Here is a 27,470-nt window from a genome sequence, read left to right on the forward strand (position 1 = left end):
GGTGAGCTTAAAATTAGAGTCACGTACTTCGACTGTAATGCTGACTGAGCCTAGCCAAGCTGAATTTTGAGAAGCTCTAGATTTGGTTTATTCTTATGTTCGGCAGTTTGAAACGTGCTATTGGCACGGTTTGGCAAATGTAGTCTAACATAATAGAGATAAAGTGAGTTTGTAGGTAGGAGATAGTCTCGTAAACTACAAAAGTATTTTTCAGAAATTGCTCTAATATAATGAAAAGAATATGAAAAGAATACAACTTTCTATTGAAAACAGAAACAAATTGGATTAGTATAGATTTATAGATTTCTCTAGACAAAGTCACAAACACGCAGATAGTTAAGTACTCCTGCTAGCGACAAAGCGTGTATTATTGCCTAAAAGTTTTCGATACTTTCCATTGAAACATTCGATAGTTCAATAAATGAGGACGCCGGAGGATGTGAGTAAAAGCCTCGTTGATATAAATATTAAATTCCTCAGCTTTGTTAAAATTCCTGTTTTGAAATGATATATATTGTTACAACTGTATATTATGTTCATTTCATGGAATGTAATTTAGATTATGTAGAATTACGACTCGGATTAATTTGGTAAATAAAAAAGGTAAATCCTTTACAAAGGCTGAGTACCTATCTTTTCATGCGAAATATACTGCGGGCAAAAGTTGGCTACAAAATAAAATGAGATCGCAAAATTTTGTCATAACTGAAAAAATATTTTTGCCGTGGAATACGTACGAATTTAAAGGAGAAAAGTAGCTACCATCTTATTACTGATTTAAGAATTTTTAGTCTTTTCAAGCAGAATATTCATACGAAATAACGACAATTTTGATACTACAGTCCAAGTTTTTCATACTTAATATTAAAAAGGACATAACTGCGTGCTTTTTGGTAGTTGTTTCATACAATATTAACGAGGTCCGCAGAGAACCAGCGCACAATATAAATGAAATCAACGGACTTCTAAATGTATTCATACTCGCACATTATAGAAGTCCGTTTTGCTGACAAATAAAACTGGCCGTATGGGACAACATTGAAAGAAAAAAAAAACGTTTTGAATTTGGAACCTCCTTTTCTTTGTGGATGAACATATTATCACCTTCTTTTTAACCCCCGACGCAAAAACGACGGGGTGTTATAAGTTTGACGTGTCTGTGTGTGTGTGTGTGTGTGTGTGTGTGTGTGTGTATGTGGCATCGTAGCTCCCAAACGGATGATCCGATTGTAATGCGGTTTTTTTTGTTTAAAAGGTATGTCAGTCGGGAGTGTTCTTAGCTATGTTTGGTGGAAATCGGTTCAGGTCTTCAAGGTCATCAGCTCGTTTGCTAGATGTGATAGGAATGTTACACGCTCAGTTTACTTGCAAGTATATGTGGGATCTGAAATTTGAAACACTAATGTCTTTTGGAACCACTGAGGTGGTCTGCTGTTAGGGCACGAAGGTAGGAGACGTAACCCTGAACTGCCTTTTAGTAAACCCATCGAGTTTGGGCTCGTTAAATTTGTCTTGACGAGTTCTCTTCATGTTTCTGATTGACGAGAACCTGATGCTGGAAATGGGATGTGGTGGATGAAACCCTGGAATGCCGGAATGAAACGGATAAACCGATTTATATTTTTGCTGAAAATCTAGAATGTCCAAAGGTTAATCTTTATTGTTTCTTAATCTGTGCAATTCTCCCAGAGCCAGTTTGTCATGAGGATTGTTAATCAGCTTCCTTTGGCCGAGATCGCATATAGCGACCCCATCTTGAGATAAAATAAATTAAATGAAAGAAGGAAAAATTAAGTAGGTCCTTTAAAAAGAATGAAATAAAATTAAATTATAAATTTAAAAAACCCCCGACCCAAAAAAAGTACGCAATAATTATGACAAAAGGTTAAAAACGCTAAACCCTATAAAAAGCAAAAAATAACTTTTAACACTACGTAAACTAAATTTTGACGTGTCGGGGGACCGCTTTTTACCTTCATAAATACTTACATAAATCAAATGATACCTACCTAATTACAACATTCGTTTAAAAAAAAAACACGTATCTAAAGTAATGAATTAGAGCGGTCCCCCGACACGACAAAATTTAGTTTACGTAGTGTTAAAAGTTATTTTTTGCTTTTTATAGGGTTTTATTATTTAATGCCTGTGCCTGACATACCTAATAGTAGAAATTGGTAAAACTGAAAATAAAAAAAAATAGTTTTTTATGCACTATGGATGAATTTTTAAATCCTGTAGACTTTTTCGGTACCTATACTTCGTTTTGTTTATTCATTTCTGTTCTCACGACCAATGGTCTTGATAGTATTGGACAAAAGCTCACCACAACTATCGTTAATCACAATTATCATGTCAGATATGGGTATCCTGGTTGTATCGAATATTTGCATAATATGTATGCTACTGTACACGTGTTGATTTTAGCATCAATAATTCATGATGAGCGTCGGTGTGTGTCAATGAACTTCTATTAGGGATCCAAGCAACTTGAGTGAACTTTAGTCAAACACGGGCGGAACAAAACCCATATACTTCTATAAGAGTATACGTAACCTTTTCTTTAAGGGATGAGCCCTACTTAATGGCTATATACAATTAAATACAATTATTATATTATACTTATCGCCCTTTTAATATACAATTTCTCTGCTCAAACTGAAGTTTAAAATAGCTGAAGCTACTTTACGAAAAAAATACTAAAATCTATGTAGATTCCTTCATGTATTTTTCAAAAATATCCTTGCCCGTTTATACAATATTTATTTACTTTACGTACTTACCTATATGCAAAATATTTCAACTAATCTGTGTTCAAGTACATCGAACTATAATAAATTAACGTCCAACATGGCTGCCGGGATACACACAAATATTGTGCACAGCGGTTATAAACTAGACTTTAGTCCTAAACAAGCTGGTCAATAACTAAATACTCGACTCAGAGTATTGTTTGCCTAGTTGGAACTGAAGTAATCTCATACTTGGTGTGCTTAAGTTAGTTTTCAATTGTAAGGTTCGGGAATGTTCGGAAAGAATAGAGTATGAAGCATTGATTAGTCAATTGACTAACAAATCCAAGATCACTAACGATTCATGTTGGTTTTTAAAATATCGTCCAATAAGTCATGACGGTCTAGCTAGCACACTCAAATGCGCACGCATAGAAGAAAAACTGATTGTGCAAGGCAAAAACTCTCTCTATGTCAACATGTCATTAAAAACAAAAGACCATCAGCAGAATTTAAGTATGTTCTAGAAACTACTGGAGGGTTCAGGCCCAGAATTTTATTACGAGCCTTAAGTATATTGGCTTAAGTAATTAGTTAAGAAATCATTATGCCAAAGTGATAGGGGCGCTGACGGCTTCTAGAACTATCCATCCATCAGTCTGTCAGTCGAGATGTCTGAAAGCAATATGTTAACTGTTAGACTCGAAAATTAGCCTAAGTAGCAGAAAGTAATTTTAGTTGACACCAATTGGGCTTATTCGTTTTGAATACCACTGAATTTTTTGGTCGTCTTTGGGCTGTTTTTCTTTGCCAAAGAAAGTACTACAATCTTAAAACATTGCGTATTATTTTTCCTGGTTATTGAATAACCAAATAATAAATATATGCTTTTGCTTTATTTGATTAATATTGACTGATTGCCCATGACAGAAACAAATCTTTCCACTGAACTACACTTATTTAAATAAGTAGCAAAGTGTACCTACTACGAAGTAAGTTCTGATTGGAATTCTCTAAGCCGCTGTGACTCGTTTGCAAGCTGTAGGCATCTCACCATCTTACATGCCATCTCATTTTTATCTTCCTCGCCAGAAAGAGATGGAAGTTTCCTTAATCCTCTTTAAATAATCTCTCACTGAGAATCAGTCACGCGCTTGGCAGTAAATATCGAGCCGTTGTTGACACCATTCAATCAATTTATTTTTTATTAAATCACGATAAAAAGCCAAGGTGTTCAAGGCAAAGGAAATTAATGAAGATTATCTAATTTCCGGCATTATTGACAACAATGTTAATAATGTATTCTGTTTACAGTTCAACTGTTAAGTATTGTTAAAACTCTACGATATAAGTGGAACAGTTAGTCACATCATAAAAAATAATAACAGTGCTGGCATACAGAAAAAGGATGCTCCATTTTTAATCAGCAAAAACTGCACACTGTTTTGTTGGCAGTCCTTAATAGAAAACGGTAACTGTTTGCATATCTGCAACCCTATACGGGACACTAGTATACCTTCACATCCTCGGATGCAGCGCAAACAAAAATAATCAAATCTCTGTTTGAATAGAATTACCGGCTCTGTTTTCAGAATGAATATAAAGCGGAAAATGAAGCGAAAACTGCGCTTGAATAAACATTTTGCGCTGAGTATTTACGCTTTATGAAGCGAATGTGGAACGGAACATATAATTTAATTGTTTTTCGTGACCACAGAGTAGCTATGGTAGCATAATGTGGAAGATGAGCAAGGCTATCGTAGACATTTTGATACTTAAGTGTCTTTGGAAAAACAATTCTTTTTTTTATCTTTCGTAAGTTAAGTTTCGTAAGTTTCAGTGTTGAATTTACTTAAAGTAAAATTATAACTTCGCACCCAGTAAAAAATCAAAGTTACTGACTACAAACTTGACATTACAAAGTGTGGAGACTAAGCCTCCAAAGTATACATACTTAACATTTTAGGAATGACAATGACATTTTAGGCTTTGGATGAGGAAAAATAGACCTTATGGTCAGGAAGGTTACTAATTGTAACTCTACTTACAGCTATACTATAGCCAGCTAAATCTTAAATGCTGATTTCGATTAACCCGGGGCGAGTATATTGCCCGTATAAAGCTCGTAAATGATCGCTGCTGAATATGTATTCTTGCTCTGAAGAAGGTTACATGAAACGGCCCTGTGAGGCTTACATATGTACATGGAGAACAGAATGACTTGCGGAGGTGCCATGACGGTAAATCGCCTAAAAAGTAGCACCCCAAAGTGCGGCTGAGCGGGAGACGAGGAAAGTTACTGTTTTTTGTAACACCAAAACTCGTTGACAGATGTCTCAAAGAACCCGAACGAGTTGTTCGTTAACTCGTAATTGATCGTTTTGGTCATACCCACTGCACGCATTAGACCTAGAAGAAGGTGTCTGACCTAGCTGCATTATGGGACATCCGCTCATCTTTCCTTACTCCGTGATTACATCTAATATTGCTGGTTCATAGTATTATTGTTTGTGCCCCGGTCATTAAGGAGGTCTTTTATGAGAGGAATTAGTACCACTGGCTCCTTTATAAACCCCTAAAACGACCTTCACACTGTAGACTTTACCTACAGTCAGCCGACCGTTAACTCGATGGCAGACAATTTTTTATTGTTTTAAAGCAAATCTTGATACCAAGCAAAGTTTTCAGTCGATCTGACACCGGCTAGATACCTGACTCTTGTTTGTGCGCACTACTATTCATATTGATTTATGAGTCCAAATAAACTATCGATCGACTAAAAGTTTGCAGTGTGCTGGTACTCTAATTCTGCCAACTTACAAAACGTCTCAAGCGTGTGTCAGCTGTTTTCGCGTTAACATCAATTGAGAACCATTTTTTTTCAGATAAAAAAGCTATTAATATTAATGGCTCTATTTGTTTTACACTAGGACTATTAATATTCTCTCTTATACCACGTCTTTATATTTTATTATATCAATTTGTTGACCGACTAAGATCTGTGCTATTAAGTATAGACTATTAAGTATGGATTAAGTACGGTCATTAATAAATATATTTCTTAAATGTTTGGAATACCCTTGAGCTCTAAAATAATGGGTTTTATTCGGTTCATGCCTAAAGCTAATTATTTTGCGAGAAAATAATTGATGTAGTTCATTAATAACATAATCATAGGTACTAGGTGTTAATAAAACCGTTTTTTTATGTATGGACTTATCTTTCTCCCAAAAAAGGGGTACACCAGATGTGATATGAACGTTAAAATACATTCGTAAAATTCTATTCACAAAAGGTAAATTAAAAAAATGAACTGCCTTTGAACACATTATGTTAAATTAAATTATTTATTTACCTCACTAATACTTTAATTTCCTTACGCTACGTCAACTTAACTAGCCTACGGCGGCGTAGCACTGTGCTACGATCGAAGAAACTCAGTACAATGAGTGACTTCAGACTTCTACTGCGAAGCTAATGCATGCTAAATGTAATAATAATATTAAAACATTTTTGTTAATGCATGTTGTTGTTTTTTCTGTGTGATGTACCTACATATGATAGTCACAGCCAGCAAAGAAACCTTCTCGACACAAAATAATATTACACCATATGCTCTGAAGTATATTTTTCGAGAGTTTTAATATAAATCCTCGCATCTTTACAAAACACCCTTTCGATGTGACTTACTCTTATCGCCTTAGCCTCGCCTTCAGTTAAGTTACGATACCGCCGCCGCGACACGCTAGTCGGGAATGTGGTCATAGATTGTGCTAGGACTCTTAAAGAACGTGACATTTAGATTAACTAAGTAAGGTATAACAAAGGCTTATTTTCTGCAATGAACCTCAGATTATTCAACGGCTATTGAATGAACTGGAAACCTTTGCACTAGTTCGCTACGTTTTATTTACGGCTTCGGTATGATAGTAAGAACCACTTTTAGACATCACAAAGTATTTGAAGATTAGTGCCTATTTAAAAACACAAGACCTTGATGTGGTATAAGTAAACCAAATAGCATTTTTTTCTGCTATGTTAAAGTCCTTCAAACATCTGCTTCCAAATAAAATGTAGTTAAATATTTAATAACGTGGCTGTTAACGGCTAAAAATTCAATTTCCTACCATGACGTCATGGGGCGACATTTTCCCCAAAACGAATTTCGTCTTATATGAGCAAATTGCTAAAGGCAATGGAAAGGCGATGGTAACATGCTTATGGGTACTAAAAATCCCTTTTTATTATACTTTTCTTTAGGGTACTCAGACAAAATAAACATTATATTTAAAATTGCATATTTATATAAATAATTTTGACCCATTTAAGATACGACGATACATGTTGTTTTCTCTTTTCCAACCATTTTCTATAGCGATCATTCATGCTCTGTTTAAAGCACCTTTTTGTTTTTCATTTAAATCGGCTCACGGTACCACGCCACTATCTGAGGTTACCAATATTTAATTCACAACTCAACATTTTACAATATTATTAATTATTTCGCAGTACCAGCATGTGGGTCACATAAAATTCAATGTCCTATTTATTACATAGATTTGTACAAATCTAGCTAGCGCAGTTCCAATTTGTTTGGTACGAATATTTTAAAGTAAAAATATTGCTTTCCTGCCTCTGCGAAACTGCTCCGTGGTAACTTCTATTACTTCGTCTCAGGGTTACTTTATAATAAAATATGCATTCCCGTAACAAAACTTCTCCCACTTATTTAAATTAAGATTTCAAAACAAGTCTCTTGCTTTTGTTGAAAGCTCAAGATGTCCTTTTGTAAAGTTGCGCAGAAATTATTTTAAACACGTATTATGTTTCATCTTTCTACTGTGAAGGGATTTAACAATTTTAATTATTGAAGACCCCGTTTTGAAACCTAAACCGAAGTTTGGTAAGAATATTGGGTGAACTTAGATCGTTTATAATTTGGGTCGGGAAAAATTATTAATATCTCTGTGGAGTAAAATTGTCTTAATTAAGTGAGAAGACCGCTGTGAGTGCATTTAATTATAAGGCCGGGCACCAATTTTTCATTATATTTGAAAAGAAAATGTACCTAATGAAGTTGTGTTTCTTAATTTTAATGTACAAAATTGAAGTCTTAATGCTCAATCCTTCTCCGTGTGAGAGGAGGCCTGTGCCCAGTAGTGGGACGCTAAAAAGGCTGTAGCAGATAGCAGAATTGAAGTCTCATAATGATGCAAAATATAGAAAAAAATACTAGCTATTCTGTAAACACAAGGCGAGACGATTGCTTGGGTGACAAATAAGATAAGTTTTCTATTTTCCGCTCAAAGTCACGATATTGATTAGGGGCACAATGTTTCATGTTGTCAAGCAATTACTTACATTCTATTCGATTGGCTTTATGAGATTGACGTTTCGTATTAATTGTGTTTAGAGTCTCGAAGTCGTTTTCTTCTTATAAAAGTGCTTTGAATTGAAAAAATATTGTATTGATAAGTTTTAAACTTCGCCCTTCTTTATTTAAAGATTTCTTCAAAAGTCTAAACTGGGGTCCACTGCGGAAAGTAGGCCTCCTCAAAGGAACCCATAAATAAGCCCTAAAAATTATGAAACTTTAATTAGAATAGAATAGAATATTCTTTATTGTACACCGAAACAAACATAGAGAAGGGCATTACAAAAAAAATACGTGTGAGTACAATGGGCGGTCTTATCGCTCAAAAGCAATCTCTTACAGACAACCTTTGGATGGAGTCGATTTTAAATAGATATATTACGGGTAGTAGTATCTACGCACATTCCACACATTAAAATCTATTTCACATTGCCTTACGAGACAAGTTTCATTTAATTTTGCTCAACTCAAAAATTGTACGAACAATGTAACAAGCACTCAAATTGATGCATGGCCCACAAACGTCGTGTTTTGTATGTGGTTCACAGCGAGTCACGCGGGAAGGCTAACAGCTGACACTTTCTGTTGTCCTAGTACCTAAGTATAATCACAGCGCTATTTTTTTCCGTTACTCTACAAAAAATAACCACTATTCTGTGCTACAAATAATCTGTGAATGTAAAATGTTAGTATTTTTTATTCAGTTCATTGTGCCTAGTTTGTTAAGTAGGTACAACTTATCATCTTCAATTAGTTATTAAATATGTAAAGTGCGTAGGCATATGGTCGAGTCTACTCACTTTTAACGTTCTCACGTCATGAAGATACATATATTACCTATCGTCTACTGTCGAGTTCATACCTATTATGTTAGAGAAATAACTTGTAATTATAACAACATAATATAACAGGTACAATGAAAATCAACTTAGAAATTCAAATTATACAGGTATTTACAGGTTACTCCACAAATTGTTATTAATTACCAAACTTCCCACATGTGCCAAACGTAAACGTAAAAGTAAAGCTACCTTGAAACTTTGTTCTGAACCAAATTCACCGTTACTGTATACTACCTACATAAATATATGCGTTCACCTGTACTAACGTATTAGGCTGCGTTCAGACAAACTGACTGTCAGCCGCCGAATGTCAGCGTCTATGCATGTTACGCATAACGTATCTTCTCGGTTAGATGTGAACGAAAAAGTGAATATACATGGAAATACAATAAACTGCGTAACGTTCGCTTACATTCGGCGACTGACAGGCAGTTTGGTTTGAACACAGCCTTATTGTGCTCCTCTAAAATATAAATTTCAACTTTATCCTCTCACAATAAGGTTTAATTCACGTTGACCTTGATCTAATTCTTTCTGCTAAATTATGAAAATGGAACAGGTATGCGGGGTCAGGGTGAGCTATAAACCATAAAAATGTCTTTCATGAAAAATTTAAAGGTAAAATACGTAACCGGGCTTTTTCTATATGACTGATACAGAAAAAAAGAACGAATTATTTATCCCTCTGCGTATAGATGTGATAGTTGGTTTCCCGGATAGAATTTTTATATCATCTGGCTAGGTTATATACCTACCTACACAATATTTTACCTCAATTTTTAGGCAAGCCAATATTGTTCGGTATATTTCAAGGTCGGTAATCTTCCATTGTTGCTTTAACGTGATGATAAAATACTCAGTCATATTTTTTTCTTAATAACAGAAGCTTAGACATCATTCTACGGATATTATTTAGAGCTTAATATAAGTACCTACATATATTAACACTCACTTTAGGTTTGTTCCCACTAGTTCTACTGCTTAGTTCTACCGTAGAACTAATGGGAACTTTTTTTCCCACTAGTTCTACTATTTGAGGTGTAACAAAATAGTAGAACTAGTGGGAATTATGGTTTTTATTGGTATTCCCACTAGTTCCACTGAACATTGACAGTAGAACTAATGGGACATAATTTTGTTCTACTAGACAGAAGAAGTACAGTCGACGGCCGATAGTTGTGATTTTTTTTAGAGCTCAAAATCAATAGCAGTCAGAATAACTTAGATTTTTTTCATTACTTTCAACAAAAATCTAATATTTTTCTTTAGAAAAGTATTAAGATAGCAGAAATGAAGAGGAGCTAGTTAATCTTTTTGTTCTTTTGATTTTTAAACACCACCATTGTGGTGGTGCTTGATACATTGATTAAAAAAAAACACACTAAAGTTAGTTTAGTTAAAAGGTTCTTCTAACCTACAGACAGACAGACATGTGTTGCTGGGGAGTTTGTTGCGCCTCTTCTTCTTTCCAGCAAAAACACATAGGAAGTGGTGAAGGGTGGGCGTTTTGGGGGCTGTCTATTGTAAATTCCTGACGTTCAAAAAGTGCTGTCTTGCAGCCAAGTTTGAATAAATGATTTTTGATTTTGATTTTGTTAGTTTGATGTGAGTGTTATGTTTGGAACTAAAACTTAAACATCTGTTGAACATTTGTCTAAAAATATAAAAAGGGACCTTAGTTCAACGTCGTTTGACATTTTTAGACAAGTGTTCAACAGACTATTAAAAGACTATTTTTGTGGTACGACGGTAAATGTCCGAATTATTTTGTCATTTTTTAAGCGTGTTTTTTTAAACGATTATTTTCATTTGATATTTTTTTGCCTAAATCATAGGGCTGCAGTTCAAATAGCCAGTCTCTTCAAAGTTATTTTTGCGTTATTGTATACTTACATTCCTATTCAATGTGTATTATTATAAACAATGTATTTTAATTAGTAGTGTTGTAGATGAATATCAATGTCTGATTTTAAAGGGTATAATTTAAGCGATCACCAAAATTATTTTTAAGACTAAGCTGAGGCACCAAATAAAATAAACAACTCCAAAAAAAATAAATTGACTTTATTAAAAGGGCACTAAAGTATATAATATTATGATCCAAAAAAAAATAAAATAACATCAGAAGAATCGCAAATCTCGCACAAATATTATTTTTGGTTCCCAAAATGGATTAATGGTCACCAAATTCTATCAAACTAAAAGACTAGCAAAAATCAAAGTTAGTGACGAAAACGAATCGCTGCAAAACCGACTCCAAGTAGCAATTGCCCTACCCCTAGAGTGCAATTCAAAACCGCGTAGGCGCAGAGGGGCGAGGCGGCCTGCGAGCTGAGGCGCAGGTAGTTTTAACGCTTGCCGCCGCAGCTGAGGCTGGCCGGCCGAGCCGGCCAGCAAGCCGAAGCTGCGGTGGTGAGCGTGAAAACCATCTGCGACGATAAGCTCGCATGGGACCGCCGAAGCCCTGCAGCGCCGGAGCCTTGACAGAAGCCATGCTTGCTGCATGTTGCGTGCTTACATTTTAAACGTACTGAGTTACACACAAATTCATCCTACTAATATTATAAACGCGAAAGTTTGTATGTATGGGTGTATGGATGTTTGTTACTCTTTCACGCAAAAACTACTGAATGGATTTTAATGAAACTTTACAATAATATAGCTTATACATCAGAATAACACATAGGCTACAATTTGTAAACATATTGTTCGAAATACTAAACCTGCGGGCACCAGCTAGTATAACAATAAATAAGCGACGAACGTTTGGGAACCCCAGTATATTAATTGGTATTTGGGAAATATTCTAGCGATCGTTAGCTTTTTTAGTCTAACAAAAATGACCAAATTAGGAGTCATGGTATTACATAATTGGTAACATCTAAGTAGTGACAATATATAATATTTGGTCTAAAGTGTATTTTAAAGGCGTCCATATATTTTTTTAGTAGTCAATAATACGAAAAAATGGTTTTATTTAATAATATTTTTGGAAACGTTATTTGGTGACCATTTATCCATTTTGGTAACCGTTTAGAATTTTTTTGGTAGTAAAATAGGTACTTTTTTGGGTGGTGTTTAAACACAAGAAGATTTTAAACACCACCTAGCTCCTCTTCATTTCTGCTGTCCTAGTACTTTTACAAAGAAAAACGTTAAATTTTTGTTGAAATTCATGAAAAAAATCTAAGTTAAGATGATTTTGAGCTCTGATAAAAATCACAACTACAGGTAACCACGGGCCACGGACACGGCCAGATGTCACCCAGTCCGTCGACTGTACTTCTTCTGTCTAGTAGAACAAAATGTCCCATTAGTTCTACTGCAAATGTATTGGGATTCGGCAATATTTTAATTAAAAGTCGTTAGATTTCTATAATATGCGTTTTATTTTAAGAACACAACTTTGGCACAACTTGACAAGACATGACAAATTTTCTTAAGACAGAATCGCGCACGTTTGTGGAGACACTATCAAACAAAAGCGTTTACAAAGATATCTATCTTATAAATTTATTATTCAATACTCCCACTTAAATTTATAAGGTAGACGTTACAATTCACCAGGCACATATTTCAAAAACAACTTACAACTCATAGGCTACACTCATCACTATAAGTTACCATAACTTAAAACTTTTAACTTTTCTCTAGAAACAAAACTTTTAATTAATTAACACAAACGACAAGAATAGCAAAGCTCCCACTGCTTCTCTATATGGGAAATTAAGAGTCTCTTTACTTGTATTCTTAGACAAATGTACATTTACATCAGCAGGAGTACTACTACTCTTAGCATCAAACATATTAAATTTATTTATAATCGTTTTAATATACTGTTTCTGACTTATACTTATACAATCTTTTTCTCTAGTTATTTCCATACCAATAAATGAATTACATTCTAAAATCTTAATATCAAACTTTTGTTTAAGACCATTTAATATATCTGACAAAACATCTTTACTCTTCGATAATAATAATCCGTCATCAACATAAATAACTAATATTACATTGACATCATTAAAACATCCTACAAAAACACAATTATCAGACGGACACGGTTGGAAACCATAACTAGTTAGAAAAGAACTAAACTTCTCATTCCAACATCTCGACGATTGTTTAAGACCATATATAGATTTAATCAACTTACAGACTTTGGAAGGCTGAGTTTCCAATCCTTCTGGCACCTCCATGTATATGTCCTCAGAGAGCTCACCGTACAAGAAGGCCGTCTTCACATCAAACTGCTCGATGTGAAGCTCGTCTCTAGCAGCGATGCTCAGCAGCACCCTAATCGAGTCGTACCTGTTTGTGGGGGAAAAGGTCTCATTATAGTCCAAGCCCTTGACTTGTGTGAACCCTCGTGCACACAGTCGTGCTTTGTATCGTACTATTTCTCCATCTCTATTCTTCTTTATAGTAAACATAAACACCCATTTGCACGATACAGGCTTCTTTTCTTTCTTTTTCTTCTTTTCTTCTCTACAGCTTTCTTCCACAGATGAGAATTTGGACTTTTCATAGCTTCTTTATAACTGTTTGGAAGTTCATATTCTGTATAATTTGCTTCTAATATTTTATCTCGACGAGGACGTAATGAGATGGTTCTTGGTTCTTCCTGCATCAAATTTATACCTCTTGGAGGAACATAACTTTCATCCATATCTTCTAAACTCTTCATACTTTCATCTGATGATATTTCTTCAGGTTCAACATTTTGAGTTTGGGTTTCATTTAGCGGGGTAGATACTGTAGAATGTTCTTTTTCTTCTTGTTCAACTGTCATTTCCACATATCTTTTTCTTTCTTCCAGCATACTACATTCATCAAACTTAACATCTCGTGATATTGTAATCTTCTTGGTATTTTGATCATACATTCTATAATTATCGTGGTCATATCCAACTAACAACATCTTCACACTTTTCTTGGCAAGCTTCTTTCGCTTTTCCTTTGGAACATGTACATAACCAATTGATCCAAATATTCTGATATGTTGTAAGTTAGGCTTCACTCCATGCCACAGTTCAAATGGCGTAACATCTCCCGTCTGGCTTGATGTATTTCTATTCAACAAATATACCGCACAGTTAACAGCTTCTGCCCACAAGTTTAAAGGAATATCCTTTGCATATAACATTGTTCTTGCAGATTCCATGATAGAACGCATCTCTCTTTCTGCTCTCCCGTTCTGTTGTGGAGTATACGGAGCAGTACGTTCATGCGTTATCCCTTTACTCTCCAAAAAAGATTTGAATTCTTGGTTTACATATTCAGTACCATTATCTGTATGTAGTATCTGCAAATCACGCTGAAATCTATTCTTCACAATGGCATTGTACTTCAGAAAGCATTGAAATACTTCACTCTTATGCTTCATAAAGTAAACATGGCGATAGCTTGTAGCTCCATCTTTGAACAGCACAAAGTACTTCATACCCGATACAGAAGGTTCTTCTATAGGACCGCACACATCGCTGTACACAATTTCACCAGGTTGTGTTGGACCTCGGGTAGATTTCAAGAAGGGGCGTCTTGCTTGCTTTCCATATTGACATGCTTCACAAACAAAATTCTGATCACCGCTCAATGTAACTGGAATCACACCATTCTTTGACATATTTTGAAGTTCCTTGACATTTAAGTGTCCTAATCTTTCATGCCAAACTTTTATATCCGTTTGCACAACATTACAATATTCTTGTTTGATTGTTTTATATCCAATTCATATAAATTGTTCTCTTGCAACTGTGCACACATAACAACAACATTGCTCTTCATTATCATAGCATTCTTATTGTTCTTCACTATGACATATCCTCTTCTAGTAGCTGCACCTTCAGAAAACAGATTTCTTCGTAAATCAGGTACATACAACACATGCTCAAGTCTACATCTCTCCCATGTACCATTAACCTTCTTATCTATTAATACAGTTCCTTCGCCACATACCTTTATACTCTGCTTGTTGCCCAATTTAACGGAATTGTTGCATTGAGATTCGTTCAACTCGCAGAAGTATTCTCTCCTGTAGGTCATATGCTTCGATGCTCCACTATCTAAAATCCATGCGTCTTCATCATGTTCAGATGAGCAACCTTCTGCGCTGAATGCCATGTTGTTGGTTTTCTTCTCATTGTACCTTTTCTTAGGCATCCTGCATTCTCTTGCGAAATGACCCCTTTTGTTACAATTGTAGCACACGAATCTGTGAGTTCTTTGTTCTGACGTTGGTTCTGACGTCTTTTGTTTGTCCTCATTTCTAAGTTTAAAATTTCTTCTTGACGTAACTAACGCGTTCTCACTACTATTACTCGTTTCATTGGCTAGGCTGGCTTCTTCGTCAACTAAACGCGACGTAAGAGTTTGTATGGTCTGACGATCTTCATCGAGTGACAACCATGCTTGTCTGAGAGAACGATACGTTGACGGCAACGTGCTTAGAATCTTTGTCATAATGGCGGTGTCACTTATTTTCTCACCCGTCAATCGCAGCTGCTTTGCCAAACTTTCAACCTTTGACACGTGCTGTGCCATCGTGTCACTGGCGCTATACGAGTATTGATAAAACTGCTCATGAATTAACATCTTGTTGTATTCTGACTTCTGTTCATAGATAGCTTCTAGTTTTGTCATCACTTGCTTTGCGGTTTCGCAGTTTTCTATCAACGATATCTGGTTTAAATCCATCGACGAGGTTAAAATAAACATGGCCATACCGTCGTCTTTATCCCACTGCACTTGCGAACCGGCTTCTAAGGGTCTTGCCTTCTCTATATTTAATCCCTTCGCTCTTAATGCGCATTTCACTTGAAATTTCCATTGTTTGAAATTTCTTCCATCAAACTTCTCGATTTTCATTCCGTTTGAAACCTCCATTTTACGGTCACTTTTATATCGGAAATAATCCTTGCTCTTAACGAACTAATAATTAAAATATATGCCTAGTTATGTGCCTGGGCCCATAACCTATTGGGATTCGGCAATATTTTAATTAAAAGTCGTTAGATTTCTATAATATGCGTTTTATTTTAAGAACACAACTTTGGCACAACTTGACAAGACATGACAAATTTTCTTAAGACAGAATCGCGCACGTTTGTGGAGACACTATCAAACAAAAGCGTTTACAAAGATATCTATCTTATAAATTTATTATTCAATAAAATGTTCAGTGGAACTAGTGGGAATACCAATAAAAACCATAATTCTCACTAGTTCTACTATTTTGTTACACCTCAAATAGTAGAACTAGTGGGAAAAAAGTTCCCATTAGTTCTACGGTAGAACTAAGCAGTAGAACTAGTGGGAACAAACCGAAATATCTTGAGGTATCAACTAAAAATCTAAATTACGAAGAAGCTCTATAAAATATGAAAAGCGTTTCTATATAGTTCTACATATTTATGTAAGCAAGTTTTAAATCAACGGATTCATGTGACTGACGGTAAGTACATATTAGAGTACTTGAAAATACTTCAATATTATCAAAAATATCTGTCAACATTTCTATTGTAGAAACAATAAGATGGTGGTTTGCAATAAATATTAACACACAACGCACGCCGTATTACCTACTGCGAATTCTATTTCCACCAATTCGTTTAACCAAGCCACGTAAGTAGTGCAAACTACTTTCTTTGTTCACACCATAGATATAGGAGTGTACAGATAAATCAGCCTGTCACCACTGCGTGTAGTAACACTAGAAATACATGTGAATTTTATTAAGGACTGATAAAATAAAATACATTTTTACTGTGCTTTCTTAAATTCATGAAAGAACAGTGATACCCCTAGTGACTTTCCATTAGGTTAAACAAAATGTGTTCTTACATCAGAAAATTTCATGCTCAAAATCAATGTAAGAATGTTACGACACATATTTCATTCCATATCCGCGTTCACACACAGTGGTTATATCTGTATACATCGACAGCAAATTGTTTAATGGGCGGCACTGATTGGCTGGCTCAGCTCTTAGCAAGTTCCAATATTTAAGCTTAGTACATTTTGTTGCTTTGTTTTGATAAGGGAATCTTTATTACGTACGCCGTTCGAGCTGAACTAACAACCCTAAACAAGCTTAGTAACAAAACTGTAGGTGACTTGTCCTAAACTAACATTAATTGAAGTGTAATTTGTACATTTTAGATTGTTGCTTTTATTCGTTTCAAACAAAACTGCTGGCTCAAAATTTGTTTTTGCTAGTCAGCATAAAAGTTCTAATTGAAAACGAATTTTTGTTACTCTCTTTGTTATTCCCAATTGTGACCTTTTTGCAGACATTAAAATAATACTGTATTGTGAAAACGAAACCTTCCAGTCTGTTTTTATTTCATTTGCATTTCAATTTAGTAACGGGTGAATAGATTAAAAAAGCGATTTGAAATCTAGTCTCGTATTTTGGGTTATCCAAGTATTATTTTTCGTTAACCAGGTTACAAAGGAAATATCTATAAAACTACCCTTAATAAAGACAATAGTAATTCGTATTTTTTCAAGCGTGAAATGCTAAACCATTTCCTCACATCCTTGAAACAAAGCATCGCGCAAATAACAACACGTAGAGCACGTAACACGGAACGCTGTATTTTATGAACAAAATGAAAATTTACTACCGCGAGGTAACACTGAACGATTAATACGCTCTTCGTTCAGCTCGCTGGTCTGAACGAACCTAATGAACATAAACAATAAAATAACAAAAGATGAACGTTGAATGAAGTTCATTCGCGCCTATTGTCAAGTCTATTCAAATTGGTTTCAACGTTCTATGTTCTCACAAAGGGGACTAGTGTTAGGTTTAAATTTGACCGGCGCGCTTTGAGGCCATTGGCTTTAAAAGCCGAAAACTCAATTAATGGTAAAATTGGCTTCGGTTCCTGAACACGAGTCGAGCGGGTAGGTCAAGGATCGAGTTCGTGTCACGTCGTGTGCCACTCCGTGTTCAAATAGTTTTGAACGGCGAACGTTTAGTGCAATTTTGGTGGACTTTTTCTTTATTGTAGCGTTTTCTATTTCGAAAGCAATAGGGAAACGAATAGTTGGCGAATGGGTTGAATTTGAAATGAATACACAAGTCACTATCCTACTTTATATATTTAGCACGAATATGCTCTAAAAATAGGTAATCTTTTTGATATTTAACTCCCATCTTGTGAATACAATGGAGCCAATGTAGGTACCATCTTCATGCCAAATTTCATCTCAGTAAGTTATGCATGCTTACTTCACACACAGACAATGTTACTTTCTTTTTCACATTGAGTACCATGGGACTTGTTAAATATCGACTTATGTATTTATAGCTTCAATATAAAATCATACAAACTTGTCACGACCGACTCTATTACAGCCGAAAGGCCTATCGTATATCGGAGCACCAATCAATCGGCGTTCGTTATCATCAGCGGGATATCGATTCAATTGTTTAGGAGCATTTGGTCGGATTCTCATTATTACCGCGTTGCGTCGTTTCAGTAAGAGTACCTACACTACACTGCAGACTTTTAATCGGCCGACATTTTGAATCAGATCAAATCAGAATTTAAATGAGTACGCACGTAACAAAGATCAGGTCACGCATTGATTTCGGCTAGATGGCTTCTTCTTCCTTCTCACCACCTTGACGAAACCATCTGCATCAGCTTTCCCTTCTCAGGGTACAGATTGCACCGTACCTCGGGTTCCTTCGGGCTGATTTTGTATCGCCACAGTAGCTTTAGGTGGCAGTTGGACGGGATCTCGCTTTACGGCATAAATTGAATTTAATTGACGATCACGATTTTCTTAAAAATCTCAACCGTTGGGCCAACTGTCAGCCGACTGTTTAGTGTGGAGTGTGCCTACTCTGGGTACCTACTCTAATGACTAGAACGCCTATTAAATAAAAGTTATTTATTTAAATGACTATTACAGACAATTTTATTGCGACTTTGCTTAAGGATTATATGATTACCTTTCTGTAGAAGTTTAGATTCACGAGACGGGTTTTGGTGTGCACAATACAAGCCTACACGTCATAAATTCTTTCTACAGTATTTGTATTATTTTATTTTCTGGGCTTCGTGCATGTTCGTTCAATTCCCCTGAATAGGTAATTTGTCACGTCAGAAACCAAAATTCAATTTCACCATGAAACTCATACAAGTATTTTGTTCGGAATACGGAAATTCGTACACAACTTGTTCGATTGCTTACAAAGTTTAACTTCTGGAAGAGAGAAGTGTACGTACTTACATACGGAATATACTTGTAACTTACGTAAGGAGAAACTTGTATGTTTTTATGCTTACTTTAGTTTTCCCAAGAGTTCAAGTCAATTTTCTTGAAGTACGTGTTTTAATAGCGAGTGAGCTCAACTTGTTTTAACTAATTATTATTTTAAACTAGCTACTTTCCACAGCTTCACACACTGAGCGAACTACTTTACACACTCTCAAAAAGTATAATATAACCATTTTCAGGTTACGCCATTATCATTAAACTGTAATCTAAATAAGTACCTATGAGCTTGCTTCACACATACTTCTCCAAAAGAATTCTCTTAAAACAGTAGTGGCCTTACTACATTTGTTGAACACTTGTCTAAAAAAAGTCGCTGTAAGACGGACGGTAATTTGTAATTTTTAAGACAAGTGTTCAACAGAACCTTTAAAAGTTTTTGTGGTACGACTATACATACTTAAGTTAGGTATAAGGAAATTGTATTTTTCAAGCGTACTATTCACTAATAAAGCTACTTTGTTCCAGGGACTTCACCTTCGTGGGAACAGTTCGTGAGAGAGTCATTAGTGCAGGCAGCGTGGCCGGTGGCGCTGGTAGCTCCGCCCCGGCGGGCCCTGACTGTGGACCATCAGTGAGTAACCCCTGCCTTTAGCGTACAGAGTAAGGGAATCGCATCAGTGTCCGTGGGCATACTGGAAAATTCCGCCGCGAAAATGAATGATGTTTGGTACTCTACGTACAGAGGTGTCGTTGCTAGGTGTGTACCAAATTCGATTTGAAGCCTTTCTCACACGCACATGCGGAGAAAAGAAAGTAATTGCCAATTTCTCAGCATCAATGTACATTTACATACAATAACACCAAAACCCTTACAAAAAGCAATTCGGAAACGGAGTTTGATGGACGTATAGATTGATATCTCAATCATACGATAAAACGTGTCGCTTTTACCTCAACCGAGAGCTGGTAAACATACTCAAAGAATATAATAATATTTTGAAAATACGCCGCGAGACGAGTCTAGAAATATCGAACATTCTATTGGTATTCCGATACTTTGACGATTCGAGGCAAATCGTATATACGCGATATATTTTCGTGGTAAAATTTATTACATCGACTCGTTGAAATCGAAATATAAAGCCATAGAATCACCTCGCATGTTTTTATCGAAACACGAGCCACGTGTTGTGAATGGAAACTAAAAAAAACTAACGACCGATATTTTTATACGTTATCCGTTCCAATTCTAAAAAATATTGCTGGAAAATGAATTGTTACCTGTGTTTTAGGCATTTTATGGGTCTTTTGTGAGCCAAGTGGGTTACACTGAGGCAGGTAAACCTCAATAGGTTTTGTTCCCAGATTAAAACGTCTCGCTTTATAAGAATTTGGGTACTCTAGGGCGATGAGGGTGTACATGATTTATGATACTGAATCCGCTACCTAAAATTTTCGTTTTAATATACCTAGGCTTATGAAACATCACACGTTGGAAAATTAATCCTCTTGCTTTGAGTGTAGTACCTACTCAAGAAAATCGTTGTTTCAGTTAAATCATCTCGAATAAGTAATAATTTTAGAAGATCATGAGATAGTAATTTAGAGGCTTATTATGATTAACGTTTTGAGATCTACTTGAAATATTATAGGTATTAACTACTTGCCATGAAAATGCTTAACTTTTGACTTTGACATAATACTACATTTACGTAACACGATATTATCACGCCTCAAACAAAAGGCAAACTTCGTAATTCATGAAGTTAGATCAAAAAAGTTCGGATACAAACACTAGATCCTCCGCTTTGTAATGTAAGAACATACAGACCTACAGTTTATAGCTGTGAGGCTGTGCTTTCAGCAAGTTTTGATCCGCGTCTGCAGATGGCAAATCAAACTGAATGAGTTTGTTTTCTTGAGACACAATCTAGTTATTTTTGTTCGGGTTTTACGTAAATGAAATTTCATATTTCTTGAATATGTTGGAAGATGTCACTAGCCATTATCAAAAAATATTGTCATAAATAAATGTTAATAATACCTTTTCCAGGCATTACGTTACACTCGTTAGTTCATAGGTAATTTACCTTGTAACATAACCTAGTAAAATACAAGAACAGTTTGGCAGTGTTAAGCAAAATTAATGCAAAATTAACCATACCCGTGTACAGTTTATGTTCTCTAAGTATTTATTTCCAACAAAGTTAGAATTTATTACGCTCGACACCTGTACTGTATAATAGTTGAAGGTCTGCTTACCCTCGGGAGCTAAACATGCGCAAAGCAGTGCTGACCTAATTACACATTTTACTGCAAGTTGGGCACAAATATTTATTTTGTACATTGTATGCGAGATCATAAACTTCGTTTTTGGGTGCCCACGCGTTTGTCAACAGAGGCCGAATAAATAATTCAAACTTGGAATTGTAGTAAAGTAAAGCGGGTCCTTGGTATTATTTATCAGTCCTGAGGGAAAATAGTGGAATTAAATCTTTTAATTTTTGTATTTGTAACAAAGAGTGACATTGTTTTCATTTTAATTATAATTGAGGTAAAAAAATAGGACTACTTTTAATTTTCGAATTATCCAAAAAAATAAACGGACAAATTGTTACACAGAAGCCAGTACTATAATTTTTTGTCTGAAAAAGGAAAGTTACTGCCTACCTCAAATAATTGTGAGAATAATTTTCGTAATAAATGGACGTGGACCTTAATTCTGAATAAATCACAGACCGTGTGGAAATGAATGGCTTAAACGCACGGTATGTTTTATTAACGACGTAATACCTACATATTCTTTTGATATAATTAATTATACTTTGTATGCTATGACGAATTATACGTAAGTGTTGCGAATGGAAAGGTATTTGTAGTTTGTTTGTTGATTCCGCTCATCTTAAGGACTGCTAGCCCGATTTTAAATGAAATTATCGTTTAGTTTTAGATACTTAGCCCATTTCTGGAGGTATATGCTGAAGTATTTTTCGTCCTACGTTAATCTCTGATTTGTCAACCTCTCTTTACAACATGGGTACAAATACTCATGAATAATTTATTCGTTTTTTTTCAATCATAACCCTATAAATAGGAAATGTTTGAAGGCCTTCAACTGCTTCAGTATTCACGAGTTTCAAAAATAAATTTGAAGTCTACGAAAAACCATGTGAATTACTTGCCTAAATAAAACCCCTTGTGAATGCAAATATACATACATTTGTTTTGTGTACCTATCTAGTACGAAAGTATTATATTGTTTCACATTTGTACACAATATACATTCTTGATGGAAACCTAAGTGTAACACTCATTCATACGTAAAAATAATACTCACATTCCTTCGAGATGTTCTTTTGTTTGTACAAAGAATCGAGGATAGTATTTCCAAGTACGACTAAGCACTATCATTTGAGTACCAAGTAGTGTTTTCCTTACTGTCGCGTTGGTTCATAAATCGATCGATCACAAAAATAGAACAAAGTACTAGGTACTAGTAATTTATAAATGAGTGGGGCGAAATAAACGAAGAAATATGATTTCTAGAGGAGGCATCGATCTTGTGTGCTGTCGGCAGCTATATGCTAATATTTAGAGGATGCTCGTGATAATGAGATTAAGTTAATCAGCAAATTGGTTGTAGAGCTTAAGCTCCGGCGAATGTGGGATGATCAATTATAATATTGCCACTTTTTTTTCAGACCCTCAAAGTTTGAAAGTAGGTACAACGAAATGGGAACAATTTTTATAATGTCTTGGTTTTTCGGTTTTCATAATAAAGCTTAGTGTTAATTCAGGTCTTAGAAGAAACAATGAACCGACATAGGTAGGTATGTACGTACATAGTTGTCTAGTTTTTAATACTGAAGTATTTTTGTCTAAGCAAAACTGTCATCGCGATCGGGGGCAAAAACAAACTATACGAAGCAATATGTTACGAAAACCTCGCGATATATTAAAATAATCTCCCAAACCCTAAAAGTTAGCGAACCACATGAAGTGGAATGTGTAGATAAACATACATAATGGCATGTCTGCGAGGTTGAATGGACTAACGACTCGCAAATTATAGCAATCGACAGAAAAGGATCCCGACCCTTTTCTGCGCGTACAAACTTGTTTAGCGAAGGTTTCTAGTGCCAATGAATTATTTATGGCGGCTGTAGTTTTTTTGTACAGAATTTGAGATTCCTTTACGTGCTGGTTGCATTAAAAATATAAGTCTACGTATCTACCAGTTACGCTCGCAACCCCACATCGTTCTACACTCATTTCATTTTCAAACAAAACAATTGACACTCTATTTACTACTTCAACAGCTCACATGGATAGACCACATACATAAATAAGTAATAACATTAATTTTTAATATTATTTAATTTCCACAGATATTTACAACACAAAAAAAAGACTATCCTAGAAGAACAATAAAAATATATATATATATATAAACAATATCTAAAAGGCGTCAAAAAATTCATCCCCATCGCTGTAAATTGGAAATTAATTTGGAAACAATATTTTCAGTCCTATAGTTGCATAAAGCCTGTAATGGCATAACAAAGCACGAAACAACTACAAACTCGTATCACGCTCCAAACATCTAAATGCATTCAAAGCGTAATTTATACGGAACCCCTTTGAGACATCTCAAAAGCCATCGTGCATCGAGCTTCATAATGTTTCATGCTAATCCCCAATTTGTACACGGTTCAGACAGCGTTGTTTACCATTTACTATGCATAGGCGAAATGGCGACGTGGTGACATGAGTGGTGCGGAAATTAGGTGTCTCATGGACAGTGGGTGACATTTGGCGGTACTGGGTGACATTACAGACAGTGGGTGACATGCACGTGCATACGAGGATAATGTTTAGGAGTTCTAGGCACGGCTGCGGCTAACCGATGTCGTGTGTGCGACGCCACTGGAATGAATGCGGATAACGAAGTTATTGCACTATTGTGCACGATCATACAATGGAGAGTATTGGTGTTGTAACAATCGTTTTGATGTCGGATTTATTTGATATGCGTTTCTGAGAAGCGTGCAGCGCGAGAGTCTTGTGTAATACAATACGTATTTTTAATGGTCATAAATAGACAGCATTGTTAGGGTCTAAAAGTTCACATAGTAAATATAGGATGTTTGATTTCTGAATGACTAGGAAGGACAATTCTAATATTATTATGGAATATCTTCAAAATAAGAACCTTATGGACCTTATTTATGTAAATCTGTGTCATGAGACATAAATAATCCTATTTACCTATTTATTGTTTGTCACAGCCAAGGTACGCGGTGTAGCATCTAAATCACAAATAAGGTATAATCCGATACATCCTAATCTGGTTGGGAACGTGATAAATTACCGTGACACGTCTGATAAATATTTATGAGGAGACATTAAGATTAATTTAAACATGATTAACTCCACGTCTGTGGGCCTGGGAGAGGAATCATTAAGTATAGAGCACGTCTAGACAGGGACCCTATTATTATGACCCTATTATTTTCACCCACTTTACATGTCTCACCCACGTAGTGTCTTTTTTAATTAAAATTTACGAAAAAATAACATGAAACTTTTGTATTTTTTGTCGTTTTCACTTTTCGTGTAAAAACTGAAATTATTCCTAGGGCCACCTACCTGACCGACAAAATGTCAGTCGGTACCTACTTGGGCGACGTGATTGTTCTGAAGAGTTTTTGTGACCCTGGCTTAGCATATAGCGGTGCTGTAGAAGAGTCTGAAATCCCCCGTTCTCTCCTTATCCTCAACAGAAGGTATTTTTGATGATTTCTCACCTTTCATAATTTATTGCCAAAAAAGTTGCTATTCATTTGGGGGAATCTTAGGGACTATATATACATAGGTACAAAGGTACAGCCGTGACATAAGTTATTCTAAATTCAAGTATAAAGATAATGGTATTATTTATTCTGCCCCTACATCCCTATCTCGTTCTTGTTCAAGAATTTGGCTGAAACATATCATAAATACAGCCCCAGTTGGCTGAACAATACGCTTGATTGACATCACGGGTACAAAGAGACTGTTATCCACCAACGTCATTACTATTGGCCTTGCCTTAGCTTAGTATTCGGTACATACCTTGTAGAATACGAATAGGTACGTGCTGTTTGAACCTACTGTAATATGATATGAGATAGCCCGATCATACGTGCGCTGGTCGACCGAACCAGGTCGTTATTAGTTATTAAGTATTAATTTTAATTTTTCAATGGTACTAACATAGGTTTTTAAGTCTATTTGTTTTATTACTAACACAGTGGATCTTTGATGTCTTGCTAAATAAATGAATTTGAATTTGAATATTCCATACAAAAATATGACAAAAGTTTTGTAAGAGTTCTAAGAGGAAGGACTGTTAAGAATGGAAAAAGGAATTCTGCGAAAATATTTCATTCAATTCTCGACTTATAAATACACTTTAGGAGCAAACAAAAACTTTGTGACAAAAACAGGCGAAGTAAACTGTTTTCAACAATTACGTTCTCAAAATAAAAACTTGTCTTAATCCTAAATTTTCCGACCTCTGGCTTCTTATTCTAATAGATTCCGAACTAAGAAGGATCATCGACCTGAATTTTAATTAGTTCTAGGTACTCTAAGTTTATAATTTCAATTTATGGATTAAATTAATCCCCTTCTTTGCTCAGAGTTTATTAAAAAAATACATAATTTTCCTCTTCGACTATAATTTTTCCTTTGTTATTAATAGAAACCTAGTTAACGGTAAACGTACAAAATTATTTCTTTGTAATGTCACCGCGGCGCTTGTACACAATCGTAAGTTAAAATTATGAGTGATTGCTTCCTTTCAAGTACAAAAAGCGACATTAAAACTTTCTTATCGTAAAATTAAGTCACCGTTAATAATATAAAACATGTACAAATGCGTGAAACTCTCTTAGCAACGCGACGAAAGGACGTAACCACCCATTCCGCGATGTTTTCCGTTCATACAATGAATTTTCCGTTTGAAGCCAGTAATTTCCGTTATATTAGCGCGGGGGATGTAGGTATGTTTACTTGAGTGTGAGCAATCTTAAACGAGGTGTGATGAGTAACTTGACCTTGTAAGATGGCCTTGGCGAGTAAGTTCTCCAGTCAATGTACCCTTTTCAGTTCTTAAACTGTTCAATTTGAGTATCTTAATTATGGACTTTGTATTATGTTTCCATTGCTGTATAAGTGTGAGTGAATGTGAGAATGTCCTGCTGCATGGTGACACCGTGGACTGATGATTTGAAAATGATGGTGGGCAGTGGATGGATGCGGATAGCCCAAGACTTGGTGCTTGTTGGGAAAACCTATGAACGGTCAGAAGTGGATGGCAATAAGCTGATATAATGATCTAAGTTTCGATTGCAGCAATAAATGTGAAGGATATTTCAGTATAGCTAACACCTACCGTTATTTCATCCACATGAAGCGTAAAGGAAAAATCATCATTATAAAGATACTATAGGATTTCATTCATGTAAAGTTAAGACTGTAAAAAAGTAGTTCGAAAATATAAGTAGGTAAGTAACGGTTTAAAAGCGTTTTTTGTGCGATGTCCTTAATCCAAGCCTCAAGCCTCCATTGTATGTAGTTTGATGGCCATATATTGAAGTAAAAGTGGCCATTGTTTCGTGGATAATCCATAGTGAGCTTTGTAAGGGAGAGAAAGTTACCGCCGGTAATATTATAGTAGGTAACGATTAATTGTAAATTGCGATCTCTTTGTTAGGTACCTGCTTTTTCCCCTTCTTTTAGTTTTTCATTTCAGCTTTATAGTACTTATAATAGAATAGGTAGGTATATATTACTATTTATAGGTGGATTATATTTTTCAAAAAGCGATTTTTTATACGGATTTCCAATATTCTTTTCACTAATTTTGTTTCTTGACAAAACTTGTCTAAATATTTTTGAATGGGAACGTGCGATTAATAGGTTCCGTAGATTGTTGACAAAATAAACATTGACATAATATTGTGTTGATCTGGCATCATGCCTAATAATTAGCCCTAGTTTAGGTCCCCTGGGGCTAATAAACAAATGACGATAACATTATGTTTGTATCTATGTAATTTTGCGTTAATATCTGTGCTAAAACTGCCTCTGGGATATTGTTAATAATGCTAGTATTGCGAGTTTATTCTAAATAATTGCATCGTTTTTTTTAAATATTCAAACAGATGAAAGGCAAATCTGAAAATTCTAAGCACTAAGGTTACTTTTGGAAGCGAGCTTTCGACTGCAACTGCCGACCGA

At 35.4% G+C, this 27,470-nt stretch overlaps 1 protein-coding gene across 4 annotated transcripts in view; it reads left to right on the forward strand.

Moving 5' to 3' along the window:
* LOC110374441 (GTPase-activating Rap/Ran-GAP domain-like protein 3) overlaps positions 1 to 27,470 on the forward strand; it is a 232,592-nt gene that overhangs the window by 59,821 nt on the left and 145,301 nt on the right. For all 4 annotated transcript variants that reach the window (XM_049842489.2, XM_064034553.1, XM_064034552.1 and 1 more), the window contains one exon: positions 19,710 to 19,815. In XM_049842489.2, the coding sequence (XP_049698446.2) occupies positions 19,710 to 19,815 (106 nt within the window). The remainder of the gene's footprint in view (positions 1 to 19,709; positions 19,816 to 27,470) is intronic.

The sequence above is a fragment of the Helicoverpa armigera genome, chromosome 5, assembly GCF_030705265.1.
Source record: "Helicoverpa armigera isolate CAAS_96S chromosome 5, ASM3070526v1, whole genome shotgun sequence".
Lineage (NCBI taxonomy): Eukaryota > Metazoa > Arthropoda > Insecta > Lepidoptera > Noctuidae > Helicoverpa > Helicoverpa armigera.